Genomic DNA, 19607 nt, shown 5'->3' with positions numbered 1-19607 from the left:
CACCATTAACATTATTATTCACTGTATCATTTTCCACTTATAACCAGACCCAGCTCAATAATATTCGGTGCATTAAACTCATGTTTCTTCGTATATAGCTTATGTCTACCAACAAAAGCCTTGTCCATTCATTTACACAGTACCAGGCAATCATCATTGTTCTGTCCTTCTCTCGAGCTTCAAAAACCCTTACACCTTCAAATGTCTACGTCACATCTCTAATTACAACAAATTTAATTTCTAAACCTTGGAAATAATACTACCTTCTTTTCTCCCAAGGCTTCGCTTAGTCTTCTCTTTCATTTTTTGCAGTGTGTGGTATTATTGATAATAAGTTTAGTTATATCAACTTTTTTGCTCTTATGTTCTTATAGACTTCATTTTTTTTAAGAAAAAGTAATATAACTCAAGATGGGACACTTTTTCAAAAATTGTTAAAATGAAAATTAATTATGAACTCTTTGCCGTACCTTGTATTTGAATAAGAATTTTTACAATTTTTTAGGAAATTCAAAAATATTAAATTGAAATTGTTTTCTTTTTAAATTGTTTAATTTTTCTAAATTTTTATTTGAATAAGATAATTTAAATTTATTGATTTTTTTTAATAAAATGTTTTACTTTAATATTAAAGACATCGGCAAAAAGTAATCATTATAATCTTCAACCATAAAATAATTAACTTACATTAACCAATAAATAATTTAGTTTACAATGGTAACTATAAAATAATTTATATCAATATTTACTAAATAATTCTTACTTAATAAGTTTCAATGGTATCAATAAAACGCCCTACGGGACACATGTCAGAATATAGTTTTATTTGAAAAGTCTTAATAAAAAATGTTGGAAAACAATCTTAATTTAGGTTTTGGTTAATGTAAAATAACTCCTAATAAGAAATAAAAAATATTAATTGAAAACTTTGTAACATCAATCGAAAGCATTATTAACATTGAGTTCAGAAATCTTAACTAGCATCAATTAAAAATAACAATAACTAAAAATTAATTATAAAAAAGTTAATATATGAGAGTCTTACGTAAATAATTTCATTAAATGAGAGGGAGGGGAGACGAACCTAAAATTAGTCTTTGCACCTAAGTATAGAAAATCTAGTATGATTAAATATTAAAAAAAGAGTGAGAACTAGTAAAACATTTTTTATTCGAACATTAACCCTATCAAATGAATTTGAACATTAAAATAAACGACACAATATGTAGTATCACAACATTTTATTATTTATAAGTAAGGATATAAGATCCCTTAAATACTTCAAATTTATTCAATTTTTTCATTGATGATAAATTTTATTTTTATAAAAAGTAAGGATATAAGATTGTAGCTAATAATGGGAAGCTATGTATATGTAACATAAAACGAATCATACTTAAAATATTGATTAATTTTTATATGATTTTTTTATAACAGTTATTTTAAAAACTATATTGAAAGGTCCCTATTTAATAATGTACAAATACCTCCAACAACATTAATGTCTTGAAACCAAACTCTAAACTCATATGAATGAGAGCTCGAACGAAAGGGAAACATTTTTTTTTCTTTTAAACTTACTGAGGATGCGTTTTGTACATTAATACACTGAGATGGATTCAGTAAAATTGAAAATTACACAATTGTAGCCACATTTTACTTTCATAAATCAATTTTAGGCACATTTAAGGTTTTAATTCATCCAACAATTACAAACCATTGACTGTGTTGATACTTGCAATTAATACATCATTATTTCTCATCATTGAATGTTCATTCCTGCACGTTTAATATTAATGCTGCAGCAATTAGAAACAAGATGGCAATTGCTTTTTGACCTGCATTGCAGTGACCTATAATTGCATAGGTGTAGATATTGGTACATATATAAATGTCTTTCACCATAAATTCATGCCAACCGAAGAAGAAACACTGTTTCAAATCGTAAAAGCATTTTTTATTGCTGGATTCTACATATACTTACTCAACCATGACAATAAGGAAAAACATAATTAAGCTAAACAACCAAAATAAATTATGCATGTCCCACGAAGAGGACCGAAACATAAAGGAAACAAAAACTGGACTCTAAACTTAGCAGCAGCTTGAAAATAAACCCTTTTTCCAGCGTGTTTGGAAGTTTGTCAGACGTGAAGGAATCACGTTAAGAAGGTGGAAACATGACACAACCACTTTCTGAAAGGTGAAAAATCTCATCTGAACGTGAAACCAAACATGCTACAATCGTATCAATGTCCCAAGACATTGACATTGTTGTGTGCAACATTAGGAGAGTCATCATTGTCGTCATGGGAATGAGAATGATGATGGAGATGAGAATGGATTTTTTTCATGGTTGCCTTGAAAGTGTCATCAACATCAGCATACAATCCGAGGCTGTCATCTTCGTCTGTGCACTCTTCCACTCCTCCCTCGGTGTGGCTTGATCCACACCCTTCAGGAGTGTCTTCACGCCTCACTGCGTGAATGGTGGCTGCAGCATCCTCTTCAATGCCACCCTCAGTGCCCTTCATGCACCACATGCTAACCACCAGCACCCCAAGACCAAACACGAACATTGCTTTGGAATATTTGGCCATTGCGTGCACAAAATCTGTTTAGTTTAGTCTTTGAGAGTGATGATCAAAGGAGCAAGCTTGGTAGAGAATACAAGCTGGGGGGATTTAAAAAGCAGTGTTGTTTACTATTTTTAGAGCAATGTTTTACAATGTTGGAACTGGTCTTAAGGTAGATCCGTTCCAAACTGAAAATTAACATGTTATGTTGTTCCTTTTGCGTGGTGATGGGTCTTCACTACAAACGTGAAGATTGGCTTTTTTTGTGGTAAAAGGCACGTGAAGTGATGGTAACATGCAGCTGTTCGTAGAATTCGCAATAATATACTGAAGAATCAGTTGCATCCAACACAATAAAGTGTGCATGTTGATCCACTTGTACACTGGAGCAACATGCTTGGGAAAAATTGTTTGTGAGAAAATATAATGTTTTGTTTAAGAAGGTTGTTTAAAAATTGCTACAAAATAATTACCATTTTTAAAAATTTAAATTATACGTGTTTGAGGATGTAAAAATTGAATACGCATTTAAAAAGATTCGCAGGAACAGATGAAAATCAAACAAAAGTTTCAATTATTTTGTTATTAATTGTGAAACAGTAGATTTGATTCTCAGGTAGGATGGTTATAATGTATTAAAATATTAAAACCAAACAAATTTTAGTTATTTTTATAAATTATGATTTATACATGATTTTTTAACATGAAATAATTATTCTTATCAAACTTTTTTTAAGCAAAAAATAATAAAATGACGGAAGTAATGAGAAATTAATGTCCAATATAACTGATTTCAACAATTTTTTTACCTTTTCAAAGCAATTAATTCTTTTACACACAAATTTAGATACTCTTTCCATTCTAAAATAATTGTTGTTTTAATTTTCTAAAAGTTCAATTGGGTTGATGCTTTAAATTTGTAATAATTTATAACTTTATTTTAACAATATAACTAATAATTCAATTTAAAAAAATAATATAGATGTATATATATAATTAAATACTAATATAATTAATTATAAAATAAATTGTTTATTTATTATAAGTTGTCAAAAATATCAAAAAGTATTGTTATCAATTTCTATATTTTTATTAAAAAGATAGAATTTATATAGTTAATATAATATTACATATATCATTTTTTTTCAATCTCTAAAACAAAGAATGGTTCAAAACAAAAATAACGACGGAGGTGAATTGGTTTTTAAAAAGTGACCTTTATTAAAATTTTAGAATTTTTTTTCTTAAATTGTTATATATTGATAAGAGTAACTAATTGCATCAATCAACTAGTTCCAAGAAAAGCAAAGAGATAAGATAGTGAAAAAAAATGAAACACAATAACAAAAAATATTGTATTGATTTTATTATTCTTGAATTTACGTCTAAATAACTTGAAGTGTACTATTTTTTCACTTAAAAACTTGATTTATCAAGTTAGAACAAGATCCATAACACCTTATCAAGTTACAACAGCATCTATACAATTAGATTAACCAATAGAACAAGAAAACTAAAACACTTTTTAAAACACCTTTTAAAAAACTCTATAATAAATAAAGAAATCGCTGAATTACTTCCTGTACACACATTAAATAGAAGTGCAATGCAAAGAGATAGTTGTTCTATATTCTTGGGATTTTTTTAGTACATGTTATGCATCAGAGCTGTATCTTCTTTCCCCTAAGCTATGTAATCATATTTATTATACAACTAAGATCTCCTTCGATTTTTCTCATTTAAACCACTTGTACGGCTTGGATTTATTTATTTATTTATTTTATTTTAATACAAAAATAAATACTCAATATAATTAAACATGAAACTTGAGAATATTTTTTATAAGCTGAAATAATCGATATTTTTTAACATAATCAGTTGTTTTGAGATATATGTTAGAGAAACATTGGCTTAAAATGTTCATAAAATGATTTTAAAACAAGTTTATGCCGAAGATCAGTATAGAAAAATAAATTATACTTACTACTTTTCGCAATCAATAAAAAGAAGAATATTAAAAAATATTGAATTAATATATAGATATATTAAACACATGGTGAAAAATCAAATTCTCTTAATAGTGTGTTTTGCCAACAACATTCTTCTCTTACTACAAGAAAATCATTAAATAATAATTAAATTTAGAGACAAAAAATAATTAATCATTAAATTATATATTAATTTAGAGACTGAAAAATTATTCATATCTAAAGTGATTTCTATTATTAATAAAAATTTATAAAATGATTTCTAAATTTGTATCTAAATCACATACCTAAGTTTTAACGATCAATATTTTAAATTTGTCTCTAAAAAACTAATAGAGACTAATATAGAATATAAAGTAGTGAGTAAAACCTATGTATAGTCTATCTATGTATTGTTTTTGTTAACATATGAGTTTTGATCTAGTCTTCCCATATTTTTGTATTTTTTTTTTTAATAATACTTTTTTCATGTGATGGCAAATGATTGTTGTTACTTGAGGTGCCAAGCTGAGATGCCAAGTAACATAGTGATGCCTAACATGAAAGTTTTTTATATAAAAAAAAAGAGTATTGAGTAAAACCTTAATAGCTAATGGTTAGATATCAATTTAAAAATCATTTTATAAATTTTTATTAATAATAGAAACTACTTTAAATATCAATAATTTTTTTAGTTTATAAAATATCTCTATTTTAATCAAATAATAATTAATTATTTTGATTTTTAAAATTAATTTTTATTTAATAATTTTTTTATTGCTTCTTAACCTACAATTGAATTGAAGTGAGAAAACATGGCTTTATTCATATAAATTTTGGCCTTTAGATATCTATAATTGAATAAAAAATGTGTATAAAAGTGGGTTTTAAAGTGAGGGTTGCAGTTGTTGGTGTAAAATATATTATTAAGGAAGGATTTGATATTTGTTGAGTAGTAGGTGGGAAGTGCAGAAATTTATGATATCCATGGCCCATAGAACAACTCATAATTTTGTTGCATTGCATTTATTCTGCTTTTATTTTTGCAGTTCGAATTCAATACTATAACACGCCTTTGCATTGCACGTACTAAACTTTTATCATTAATTCACACCCTTCATTGCTCACGTAATTCATCTTTCATCACTCTCATCATTTATATCTTCACTCTATTCCCCATTCACAATATATATATATATATATATATATATATATATATATATATATTCCTTTCAAAACATATATATTCTTATTTTCAAAACATATATATCATTAATTCACACCCTTATAATATTCATATCCATCACATGGACAACGAAAATATATGTACCTGCTACTTAGAGATAATTGTTAATTTATTATGGATTTTCTTTATGCATATAAATTTTATTGTTATCCCTAATTATGTGATTTGATTACAAGGAAAAGTATTACAAAATTAGTACATAAAATATATAATATTTTAAAAAATAAAAATAAATTATTTTTAAAGATAAAAAATAATAAAATGAAGAAGTTTTAATTGATTAATATTTTATGTAAAAAGTAGCTACTACATCAGTATAATATATCTCTTTCAATCAGTTACGACTCTAATCAATCGATTGTAACATATATGTTATGTAATTTTTTTACATCTTTAAAACTATAAAGGGTATAAAATGTGTGTTTCTTAATAAATAATGTTTTTTAAATTCTCTACAAAATGAAGAACCATGTAAAAAAATTGGTATCTAGATCTATAATTTTTTTTAATAACAATTAAACAAATCTCCAAGAAGAACACATATTCACATACCAACACTTAAAACCCAAGAAATCAGAATTTAAGATAGTAGAGAACTACGAATAATACTGAACAGTCGAGATTTAGGTAATTCTAAAATAAAAATAAATATGTACGAGAATTAGGTAATTCTAAACTAAAAAATAAATGTGTACGAGATTTAGGTAATTCTAAAATAAAAATAAATGTGTACGAGATTTAGGTAATTCTAAGAAAAATAGATGTGAATAAGATTAATGTTGGAAAATTTAGGAATAGAAGTGGCAGAGAAATGGATAATTCTAAGAATCTTTCTAACATACAATTTTAAGATTTAAAAATGAGAAAATTTGATAATTTATAATTTGAAATAAAATAAGGAATTAATGTAAAAAAATCTTAAATCTAGAAAAAGGAAAATTAATTTATATTTTAGATAAAATATTTAAATTGATCTCAGATTAAAAAATACATAATAGATTGGGATTTACTTGTATATTTTAACTTAAGTAATGAAATCGTAGTTAGACCATTTTTTACCTGCTGAGGATAAAAAAAAACATTTTTTAAGTTCAAATGAAACAATTCGATCGAGAGAAAAAAAATATTTTTTAGGTGTCAAATAGATATCTTGTTTCTATTTTATTTTTCTTAAAAATGCAAAATACACTGTTGCTTTCTCACTTCTTTTTCAGACATGGTGTTTTTTTTTATAGACAATGACAAAATAATAAATTAAAACATTTATGACATATTCTAACGCATTTAAAAAAAATTAAGTTATTTCACGCCTCGAATTTATGATAGCAATATATATCTAAGTTGTGATCATGATGAAAAAAAGGCATTAAATTTAGAATGAGTGTGACACTCTAATATCTAATTTTATGTGCAATTTTATATGTCCAGGTCTCCTTTTAATTACAACCAAACAATTATCTACTATTAACAAAAAAAAAAAATATAGAGATTGAATGCATATATCACGTTGATTTTATATTATTATTATTATTTTTTGCATTTTTAGACTTTCTTTTTTGTTGGTTATTCAGTGTTAAATTGTTTTTGTTTTATTGATTTTGTATATAAAATTTTGTATATGGATTAAGAAACCTCAAGTTTTATGAGTAGACTAATTGTACATTACAATCAAATTTAAAATTGAATACTTCTAATGTAAATTAAAATGGGTGGCGATCATTTCAAGGTCGATAAAACCTAGGCAAAACACTACAACAATTTTCTTCATTTGAACTTTATAGTAAAACAATTTGAACCTTAATTCATGAACACTACAAAATTTTAAAAAGGGGATTCATTTCGTCATCAATCTAAATCCACCAAAGATTATTTAATTTGTTGATTCATCACGTTGACAGAAGATTGAGCACTAGTTTTTTTTTAAAATTAATATTAGTTATTAAGATTTAATCACATTTGTGAATAAGTATTATAAATTTGTGAATATGTAAAATCAATTGAATATTTTTTTATAATAATCCAAAACTATGTCTTTAGTTGGCTATAAAAAATTCAGTTTGCATCTACTATGGTATTATTAAATACTACATTATTTTTTTTTCTCCAAATCTTTCATACTACTACACTCTACATACAATTCTAAATTTTATTTATATAATTTTTAATTCCGTGTAACTTGATTGTTGGAAATGTGACTTTAGAGTAATTCATTTATGAATCTATAATACTTACTTGTATTTTTTATTTTAAATATTGTAACTTTATTAAGGGTGACAATGTGGGTTGACCCGTCTCGCATAAATTGTTTCGTATTTGGTCAAAATTTGTGAGCTGATTTTTCTAGTCCGTCTCACATAAATGTTGGTCCACGGGTTTGTGGGTCAGCCTGCATAAGAAATATTTTAAAAAAAATAATTTTTTAAATAAAATTTTTGAATTTTTTTTATTTAGAAGCATCAAGTAAATGGTCTCATAATATTATTTTCATGAGACATGCGTAATAAGATGTTATTAAAAATTTTGGAATGTGAAATATGAGGTTACATGAAGAAAATATGGGGGTGCAGAATAAAATTTATACATTTTAAAGTTGTGTGGGTTAAGCGGGTCAACCCGCCCCGCTTCGCACTTGGCAGGCTGCGGGTTATGTGGAACGGGCCTAAGCGAGCCAACGGGTTGAAATAAGCAACCCGCCCCGCATTTTTTTCAGCGGACCGCGGGACGGCTCGCATGACCCGCCCCACTTTGCCACCCCTAATCGTGACATAACTTACACATGATTACTAATAATCTCTTTCCTAAATATAAATTTCTTTTATATTGGAAATTTTCTCTAATGAAAGCTAGATTACTTTGGATCAAAATATCTATATTATTTGGTCATAAAAAAATACTTGCTTTAATACTAATTTATTGTATAAAAAAAAGCAAGAAGAAAACATACAATAATTTAATAAGTGTACCGGTCGGTACCGAACGGATCAGTCTAGGTCTTGGTTACGATCAGTCAGGAGGAGAGGACTCACGTTGACGTGATGACAACCAGCGTCTGATGAGACAAGGACGAAGTGAAATCCTAGTAAGAAGGACTCGACCATGAAGTGAAAGTCTTGAGAGGAAGAACCGAACCAGGCAAAGGGTCCAAGAGGTTATCAATATTATTGCTAGACCGTTGTCACTCAGCATTCCTGGATGAGAAGTCAATACAATAGCTGGAGGCTTTGCTGGAGGTGGATGTTCTAATTCGTTCAGAAAGAAGCATCTCTGGGTCATTTAGTCGGCCCACTCCACATCTACTCGAAACCGACCAAGGATGCTCCCGATTACTTTTACTAATGATGGCTTCACTGCAATAGATCTAGCACAAGACGATCCCATGGTGATTACCATGGAAATAAACAAGTTTACAATTACCAAGGTCCTGGTGGGTCAAGGAAGCTCAGTGGATATCCTTTATTTGAAGACCTTCAGGAAAATGAGAATTCTAAAAACAAAAATTCAGCCTTTTGATAAACAAATTGTTGGATTCTCAGGTGAGCGAGTAGATACCAAAGGATTCATCGACCTATACCCTACGTTCGGGGAAGAAGGATGTCTCAGTAAAACTATAAAAATAAGGTATTTGTGGGTTAATGCAAATACTTCCTCTAATATACTGCTCGGTCGGTCGTCCATAAATCGTCTTAAGGCAATAGTGTCCACCGCTCACTTAGCGATGAAGTTTTTGTCAATGGGGCCGGTGATATTATCACGGTTCATGTGGATCAGAAAATTGCTCGTGAATGTTATGCCGCGAGCTGATGATTAGATACCAATTTAGAAACTACTTTATAAATTTTTATTAATAATAGAAACTACATTAGATACCAATAATTTTTTTTAGTTTATAAAATGTTTTCTAATTTAGTCAATGTAGTAACTAATTATTTGATTTCTAAAATTAGTTTTTATTTAATGATTTTCTTGTAGTGATCGTGGTTTATTTCTCGGCTAGCGGATCGAGTCAATAAGAGGAGTTGTCGTATCCATAGAGACTAAAGATAACCAAGTTAGTAATATCTTTCAAAGTGAAGTGAGGATATAATGATTTTTAAGTTGTATAGGTGATATTTATTAAATATATTAGATAAAATATAGATAATATAAATAGCGAGATTGGAACTTGATGCTAAAAGGAAGAGAAGTTAATCTATTCAAAACAACTATTGGGATTGAATCAATTTGTAAATTTCTTTTGCTGATGTTACCTACAAATGTTTTGTTCTTCAAGTTCAGTGTTCCTTATGGTCAAACCAATTTAATCCCTTAATCATGGTTATCTATAACAGTATGCTATCATAATCAATTCTTTAACTTACAATTAGCTTATTTTTGCATTAAGATGAACATATCAAGCCAATTATTCAATTTCTTTCCCAAACATTAACATACTTGGTTGATTTGAAGGAGTTCAAAAAATGAACATGTTTTCCAACATCATTCAAGTTCTAAAGGGATGAATGATAATTCCTCACATATCAAGTATTAAGCATTCAATCAAATCATACGAACTGAATTAAACAAACATTCATAAATAACAACAATTAAGAAATATTACATTGTTCTTCAATCCTAACAAGATAAATTTAGCTACTCATGATAAAACTTACAGAGAAACTCTTGAATGAGTAACTAGCAACAAAGGACATGGAGCCTTGAATGTTTTGTGCTAACTGATGATGCTCTCCTCTACCTCAAGTTACACCTCCATTTCAACCTCCCATTATGAATCATGACCTCTCTATTTATAGAATTTAGTGATGTGTTGCCTCATATTTGTCATTTGCTTAGCGCTTAACTAATCCATTCAACAAATTGACTCTTTTCATCTTAAAGAAACCTTTTTGGCTCATAACCTAATTTAAGCTCAACGAGTTTTGGCTTCTCTCTAAGCCTAACCCAACAAATTTATCTTTTTTAAACATGAAGAATTCCTTTGACTCTGGATCTGCTCCAAGCTAAGCTCTTAGTCATGACAAAAACCTTTTTCGCTTTGTTGTAGCTTCTAGCCAAGCCCTAACGAATTTGGGTTTTCTTAGACTTGAAGGACTCTTTTCGCTCAAAGCCTCTCAGATGCTACCAAATTTAGTATTTGGTAGTTAAAACCTTATTAGCTAATTAGATACCAATTTAGAAACTATTTATCAATAATAGAAACTAATTTATAAATCAATAATTTTTTTAGTCTTTAAAACGGTCTTTAATTTAATTACTATAGCAACTAATTATTTTTTGTCTTTAAAATTAGTTTTTATTTAATAATTTTCTTGTAGTGTTATTTATTGTTAATCGAATTCCCGTAAAAAAGTTTCTTTTGTTAATTTTTTATATCTTAAAAGAAACACATTTTTGTTGAGTAACTCAAAACTCAATTAATTTATCCAAATTCAACCACTTATAGAAATTAAACATAACCTATCTGTTGACCTAACATAATCTATATCTCTAATTTGGTTCTTGTTTTATAGTTCTAACTATCTAAATTATTGTTCACCCTTAAGATTTGTTAGTTTGTGTAATAGATGAACACACAATTCAAACTAACCAAAATCAAGTTTGACTAGATTTCAAGTTGGACCTAAACGATAGGAAAACAAACAATTACGTTTATTTGTTTAAATGGTGTGTGAGATGGAATAGAGTCATGGTTAAGTGGGTATGCCACCAAATGTTATCAAGTGTTCAACATAGACCTTACACTAGTACAAAATTCTTCAATAACGACACCTTTCAAAGACGGTTTGAAGACAACCATCGTTAAAAACTAGGCGGTGGCAATCCTGTAATTTTTTCGAATTTTTTTTGGACTTTTAACGACGATTCAACCCAGAACCGTCGTTAAAAGTGGCATGGGTGAGATACAACGAGAACCGTCGTTAAAAGCTGGGTTTTTTATGACGGTTCATCCAGAACCGTCGTTAAAAGCTTCTTTTCACACTCAAATTTTTTAAACACTTTTCACACTCTCCCATTTTCATTCAGAAAACGTGCCTTCTTTCTCACAACTGCGACTGCCACCTGCGACCGCAACCCTAACGCTCGACCGCACCGCGACCCTAAACCCCGCACCGCCCGCACGACCCCGCCAATTACGCGAACCCGTGACCCCGCGCTCACCGCGACGACACCCCTGCGCGACCGTGCACCGCGACCCCCGCACCGCCCGCGCGAACCCGCGACTGCGCGCCGCCCGCGACCCCGCACCGCACTGCGACCGCACCGTCCGCGCGAACCCGCGACCGCGCGCTGACCGCACCGTCCGCGCGAACCCGCGACCGCGCGCTGACCGCACCGCCTGCGACCGCGACCCACGACGGACTCCCTGCGCGCGCGCGACCTTGACCGTTCCTTAGACCCCGTGCGTTTTTTTTTTTTTTTAAAAAAAAAGTCACCTTTAACGACGGTTGTGGGAGAACCGTCGTTATAAGTAGGGGTTTTAACGACAGTTTCAGAACCGTCGTGAAAAACTAAACCTTTTAACAACGCCCGTAATAACGACGATTCTGGAACCGTCTTTAAATGTTGAATTTAACCATCGTTAATCTACTTTTTCTACTAGTGTTACTTCAATAGATGAAACACAATGGTGTGGAACAATATCAATATTTATAAATAAGACCAAATTTTTCATCAAATATTGAAAAAAAAAAATCAATAAATAAATGAGGGTTTCTTTATTAACTAGGCTATCCACCCCTCCAAATGTGGCCAAACAAGAACTATCAAATGTCAAGTCTATACAAACTCTCCAACCGGCCAAAGAAGAATATAGAAACACCTTTTGTATCATTATGGAAATTTCTCAATAAACATTCATATAAATAAAAATAAACCGAATTATTTTTTTATAAGTTAAATTAACATACAAAAGTTAAAAATTGGTTTTTGAAAAATATAATATTGCATAAATAACGTGTTGTCGCATTATATAAAAGTTAAAATTGGTTTTGAAAAATATAATATTACATAAATTATAATATAAAATACTTTTACCACGGATAAGAACTAATATTAAATACTAATTTTAAAATTTACTTTAGACATATAGCAAAATTTTATGAAATAATATATAAAATAATTTGTGTGTCCACACAACCTTTTTAAAATATTCTTTTCGGACTCAACTATAAGTGAAAAAGATAACTTTTAACTCAAATATAAACAATTTATAACTTACTTTTATTCCAAATTGATTATATTATTCTAAAAAACACCCTTCAATTAATTAAAATTTTGTTTTTAATGTCTTTTTTACTTTTGTTGAAGGACATTTTAGATAAGTTTTTAGAGAATTTTTTAGAAATATAATTGATAAATTTAATGATAATTAAAATAAAATTTGATTAGACTTTGGGTTTACCATAATAAAGAGTGGCATAGTCTATAAGTTTTTAATAAATCTTAAGTAATAAAACTATATTAAAAAACGTTATAAAAACTAAGAAAATTATATTTTAAGGGTAAATTTATAATTAAATGTATAAAAAATTATTAAAATAATATTATTATTGATTGTGAACTACAAGGGTTGGTGGATGTAAATGTATCCAAATTCTAAAAAGTATTATTATCATTATGATACACACAAAATTATTTAGTGAGTAATGGGTAACATATTAGGTTGGAAAATATGAGAATAAACCTATTAGGTAGAAAAGGATGAAAATCCATGCAAACCCTAGTTAAAATGAATGGTGATAGTTTGACACTGTTACTTAATTGTTAATGTTTATATTTCTTTAGAAGTAAGAGAAAAAAATATAGATGTTTTGAAGAATCATCATTGCATTAAAATCGGCAACCAAACTTTCTCAGCCAATTAATCACACACATCTAATTTCTAACCACTACTATAAAATCTTCTTCTCCGTTAACTTTTCTATCCATTCTTCTGCAAAACACCAATCCAAAACATTATCATGAGTCTCGCATGGCTATTACTATTCTTAACCCAAATTCTGGTGGTAAAATATTCTGAGGCTAATATTCCTGCTCTTATAGTTTTCGGAGACTCCTCTGTGGATTCTGGGAACAACAACGTGTTATCCACTGTTTTGAAGAGCAACTTCAAGCCCTATGGTCGTGACTTCGAAGGTGGTCGTGCCACGGGACGGTTCTGCAACGGTCGTATCCCTCCAGATTTCATTGCTGAGGCTTTTGGCATCAAATCAACCGTTCCTGCATACTTAGATACTGCTTATTCCATTAAGGATTTCGCCAATGGGGTTAACTTTGCCTCTGCTGGAACTGGTTATGATAATGCCACTGCTGATGTTCTAGTAAGTGTCTTTTCGTTTATTTGTTTAATCACCAAACAAAGTAATTACTTCTGCTGTTGGCGGATTTCTTTTTAGGAAATAATTACTTTTTTTACCAGATTTATCAACTCACAAAATCAAGAAGAAACCTTTTTGTATGTCTTGGTAAATCTTACCATGAGTTGTTTTTCACAGTTTAAATGTCTTTGTCCAGATATTTGCATTTAGTATTCAGTGCAAGTTAAAGGGATTCTTTGAAGGAGCTCTCACAGATATAATATTTTAAAGATTTCATTTCAAGAGTGTTATGTTGAGTATTTATAATATTATTTTTGTTGGTCTGATTCTGTCATCATTAATATCTCCATCCTCTCTACCTTCTTCAATCACTTCTATGTTGTCTGGTTGTATAATTAATAACATGTTTTTTTTTGTTTCATATTAAATCTTACAGAAAGTGATCCCAATGTGGAAGGAACTAGAGATGTACAAGGAATACCAAGGGAAATTGAAAAGCCATGTTGGTGAAGAAAAAGCTAAGGAGATTATAAGGGAAGCCCTGTACTTGATGAGCCTAGGAACCAACGATTTCCTAGAGAACTATTATTTAATCCCAAACCGAAGGTCACAGTACAGCGTGACACAGTATCAAGATTTTCTATTGGGTATTGCAGATAATTTTGTTAGGGGATTGTACGCACTTGGAGCACGAAAATTGTCCATAACTGGTCTTATTCCCGTAGGGTGTCTACCCTTAGAGAGGACTGCGAACTTTAAAGGGGGCCATGCTTGCAACAAGGAATACAACGACGTTGCTTTGAGCTTCAATGCCAAGTTGGACAATTTGATAGCAAAGCTTAACAAAGAACTACCAGAGATTAAAGTAGTGTCGGCAAATGCATATTCTATTGTCAATGATATCATTACAAGACCTTCTGCATATGGTATGTGTTATCTTCTTCTACTCTCACTTTTTTTTTATATCTTGTATGCATATGAAGACGATGATGATGATGATTATGGTGTTTTCTGCTATGTTTTCTTTCTTCCTCTTATTGCAAATGCCTCACATAAACAGAACAAAATAAAATAAAATAAAAAGAAATCATTTTCAAGTTTATAAAAAAAATAACATTCAATTATACCAAGTAAAAATATTAAATAGTAAATGTATGTAATTAATATATGTGTTATAAAGAAATAAACTTATTCATATCTTATCAAAATCCACCACCAATTTCGATCATACTTTTTTTTATCATAAAATTATATATAAAGAATATTAAGATGTTCAAATCCTTATATAAAGCAATAACTTTATATAAAATTATGCAAAAGAAAGTTAAAATATATTTATATTATTAAAAGTATAAATATGGGAATGTTCTTCCACTCACTCAAATTAAAATGGGATGATTACAAGAGATGTTCTCCTTCTTCGATTTCATTTTTACTAGCTTTTTAAGTGTCTTATTAATAATTATTTTAATAATTAATAATATATTTTACTAGATATTTTACCTATTTTAAAAATATTTATTCATTTTTTTTTCAGTTTTTCTCATATTTATTATTTAAATTTTCTCATATTTATTAGATTTCATTAAAATATTTAAAACGGTAATAATTACTAAATTTAATATTCTTGATTTAATAAATACCATTGTAAATGTTATATTCTAAAAAATGTTATACTTCCATCAATCCTTATTTAACGGAAATTGAACATTAATTATATTAATAGATAAATGAGTTTATAATAATATGATGCCTAATACCATTAATATCAATAATGATAACTTTGGCAATTTTATGCTTAAATAGCTAATAATTATCTGAAAGTAGAAAAAAACAAATTTTTAGTTAATTAAAAGCCATTAGATTTAAAATATTTAGTGAAATTAGTTGTTGGTCAATATAAATTATATAAATGATATCTGCATGATTTTTAATTTTGTAGACAAAGACACTTTTTGGGTAATTACAATTCTATGCTTTTAGTGATTCTTGAATTGTTATATTTTATTAGAGGAGGTAAAAATGATAAAACTATTAAAGCATTGAGAATGAAAGAAAAATAATAATAGACTATAAATTCATTAGCTACTTCATGTAAGAAATGTTATATAATGCTTCTGTGAAACAAAATTATAAATTAGTGAATAATATAAGTAGCAGTTGCATAACATAAATAGAGTTGTTTGTTTGTAGTCATTTGAATTTAATTAGGAAATAGTAGATCTAAGAAATGTATCAGGGTGAGTGGAAAACATAGCATTTAATTCTGAATTTTTATGGCCACTGAAGCTTGTGTGCCTGCCTACACAGCTTTTAGGTATGCTTTCACTTCTGATCATAAATACTAATTTATGGACACCAGGTCACACTATCACCAACCAGAATCAAATTCCTACTAGGTTTAGGGTTTAAAATTCAATCCAATAATTTCATATATATATTGAAAGTACTATTGTGTTAGATAACTATTACTCATTAAATAATTGTATTTTTGTGGCTAATTTTCCAAATTATAATACTTTGAATAACTGTCAAGCATTTAACAATGTACCCTCTGATGGATGGCCATGGATTGTTTAAGCCAAAAAAAACCACTGTATATATTTAGACTCTCTACTTCATTGTATTTATTTGTATTTTTGTTTCATATTTATTGTATTTTATAATAAAAGACATAAATTAATTTCAGGATATGAGGTTGCAGACAGGGCGTGTTGTTCGACAGGAATGTTTGAGATGAGCTACATGTGCAATGAAAAGAATCCATTTACATGCAAAGATGCTGAAAAGTATGTGTTTTGGGATGCATTTCATCCTACCGAGAAGACAAATCGCATTGTCTCAACCAATCTCGTTACAAAGCTTAAAGCAGCCTTTAATTAGATGATCATCATTAGAAGATGACATGTTCTTGCTTAGTGCAAATTAAAAATATACAAATAGCTAGATTTTATATTGAGTTCCCATGCATGCATGTTTCATATATATACATTTTGTGTGTTGGCAAATAAATTCACCACTTACAACCTTCCCGTGTTAATTATATTGTGCTTCATTTCTTCGCTTCTATTGATTCTTGCTTTATCTCTTTTTGCTTTGTTTTTTTTTAGGTGATTTTACTTTGCCAACCTTGATGACCTTGCAAACCAAACCAAACATTGTTCAACAAAGCACCTCTCAAAATCCTTGAACTACCTTGCACCTAAAATAGAAACTACTATATATATATATAGAGAGAGAGAGAGAGAACATAGTAGATTTTCTAAGCCTGCATTTCCCAATCAAACATAGTCTTGGAATCTAATTATAGGTAGCAGAACCAGTACTTTTTCAAACTAGGAGGAAAACCAGCCAAAAGAAATTTCAAAACTGTTCAACTTTGGATAATCCAACCATGAAAAGGAGGAATATTCACAGTTGAAAATTCGGAGAGTTAGGTACAGTAGCATAAAAATGGTCATACTAGAACAAGTAATATTTACCTAACAACCACCTGATTCAGACAGCAGCCACCTATATTTTGCTAGAGAGGAGTAAATTAAACAATTCATTTGATATATTGATTTTTTCCTGGACCTAATGTAAAAACGAATTTCTCGAAACGGATTAAAAGAAAGTTTCTTCCAAAAATGGTTACGATTTATTCAACCTATTACGATTTAAAGATTTAAATGTAAAATAGTATATAAAATATTTTAAATTTTTAAATTTTTTATTCTGTCAAAATAAGAAAATAAAAAAGTTTTAGAATTTGTGTATTTCATATACGATTTCTAATATGAAATATATGTTTTTAATTTTAATATATAATAATGTATAAAATTAAAAAATATAATAGGAAATCAGTTTAATTTACTATTTATATGAGTAATATTTTATAAAAAAACAAAAAAATTTAGAAAAATAATCCATCCACCTCTCTTTCAATTTAAAATAGTCTCTCACGTATATAAAATATTTTAGAAAAAATAAGAAAGGACATCATGTCCATAATATAATAAAAAAAAATTAAATATTAGATAAAATAGAAAAAAAAATGAGAGGAGTTAAAAAAATTTAAAAGGAAAATTCCTTTATATATAACTTGTGAAAGAAATAGGTTAAATGGTCCCCTATCCTGTGAAACAAAAGATTCTTCCACAAGTATCAACACATTTAAGTTGGATTCAATTTGGCACATGAAATTATTGAAAATTGAAACTATAATGTCAATTCCAATGTTATGGGAATTGGTTTAGAATAATAAAGAAAATTGGTTACATTACATATGAGTGTAAAAATCTGGTCATCGTGAATTTCAAACAAAACCCAATTCGATGTATGACATTTTTTTTCTCTACCTCAGTACATCTTTTTTTGCATTTTCATAAATATAAAAATTTTACTAAAAAAAATCATCAATAAACATTAATTTATAAATAAAAAATAATTATTCATTATATTGATTAAGTTAAAAAAATTATAAACTAAATGATTATTAGTATCTAAAATAATTTTTTTATTACTAAAAAAATAAAAAATGTATTATCAATAAAAATAAAATAATGTTTCATTTAGTATCTAACATTAATTATTAAGATTTTAGCTACTAACTACTTTAGATTTTAAATAAATCACTTAGTCACTAATTTAATTAAAAACTAAATCTAAAATAGTTAGTAGTTAAAACATTGATAGTTAATGTTAGATGTCAATTTATAAACTCTTTTAAAAATTTATATTAATAATAGAAACACTTTAGATACTAATATTTTTTTAGTTTATAAAATAGTATCTAATTTGGTCAGTATAATGATAGTTGTCGTTTTGTTGTTAAATTAAAATTATTTCAGCATAGACTTGTCTACCTACTACCTATTATCTTCTACCAACTACCTGCTACCGGTTACTTGTTAAGCTACTCGCTACCTGTTACCTGTTAAGCTACCTACATCTTACCTTCTACCTGTTATCTATTACCTATTAAGCTACATGTTACCTACTATCGGCTATCTGTTACCTTCTACCTGTTACCTATTACCTGTTATATGTTAAGCTACCTGCTACTTGTTACTTGTTACCTGTTACTTGTTACTTATTAAGCTACTTGCTATCTGTTACATGTTACCTGTTAAGCTACTTGCTACATGCTACCTGTTAAGCTACCTGCTACCTAATACCTGCTACCTGTTACCTGTTAAGCTACCTCTTGTTACCTGTTACGCTACCTACTTGTTACTTGTTAAGCTACCTACTTGTTATTTGTTACCTACTACCTATTACTTGCTATCTGCTACCAGTTACTTGCTACCTGCTACCTGTTACCCGTTACCTATTAAGCTACCAGCTACCTGTTACTTGTTAAGCTACCTACCTGTTATTTGCTGCCTTTACTTGTTTAACTACCTGCTACCTGTTACCTTTTATCTTTTACCTATTAAGCTACCTGTTAAACTACTTACTACCTGCTACCTACTAGTTGTTATCTGCTACTTGTTACTTATTATATGCTACCTGTTATCTG

General features: G+C 28.9%; 1 protein-coding gene across 1 annotated transcript; it reads left to right on the top strand.

Moving 5' to 3' along the window:
* Positions 1 to 13588: 13588 nt before the first annotated feature.
* On the top strand, positions 13589 to 17144 carry LOC137826201 (GDSL esterase/lipase At2g42990-like). Its single transcript, XM_068632087.1, has 3 exons — positions 13589 to 14107; positions 14541 to 15030; positions 16794 to 17144. The coding sequence occupies exons 1-3, from the start codon at positions 13748 to 13750 to the stop codon at positions 16985 to 16987; spliced, it is 1044 nt and encodes a 347-aa protein (XP_068488188.1). The 5' UTR covers positions 13589 to 13747; the 3' UTR covers positions 16988 to 17144.
* Positions 17145 to 19607: the final 2463 nt, after the last annotated feature.

This window comes from Phaseolus vulgaris, chromosome 8 (genome assembly GCF_000499845.2).
Source record: "Phaseolus vulgaris cultivar G19833 chromosome 8, P. vulgaris v2.0, whole genome shotgun sequence".
NCBI classification, from domain to species: Eukaryota; Viridiplantae; Streptophyta; class Magnoliopsida; order Fabales; family Fabaceae; genus Phaseolus; species Phaseolus vulgaris.
This window is presented reverse-complemented; position numbering and strand designations above follow the sequence as displayed.

What these genes read in the sequence shown, in the direction of transcription:
- LOC137826201 (XM_068632087.1), top strand. Translation starts at nt 13,748, where the DNA reads ATGAGTCTCGCATGGCTATTACTATTCTTAACCCAAATTCTGGTGGTA. An exon ending in ATGCCACTGCTGATGTTCTA is followed by an intron (nt 14,108 to 14,540) that starts GTAAGTGTCTTT and finishes TAAATCTTACAG; the next exon opens with AAAGTGATCCCAATGTGGAA. An exon ending in TACAAGACCTTCTGCATATG is followed by an intron (nt 15,031 to 16,793) that starts GTATGTGTTATC and finishes AATTAATTTCAG; the next exon opens with GATATGAGGTTGCAGACAGG.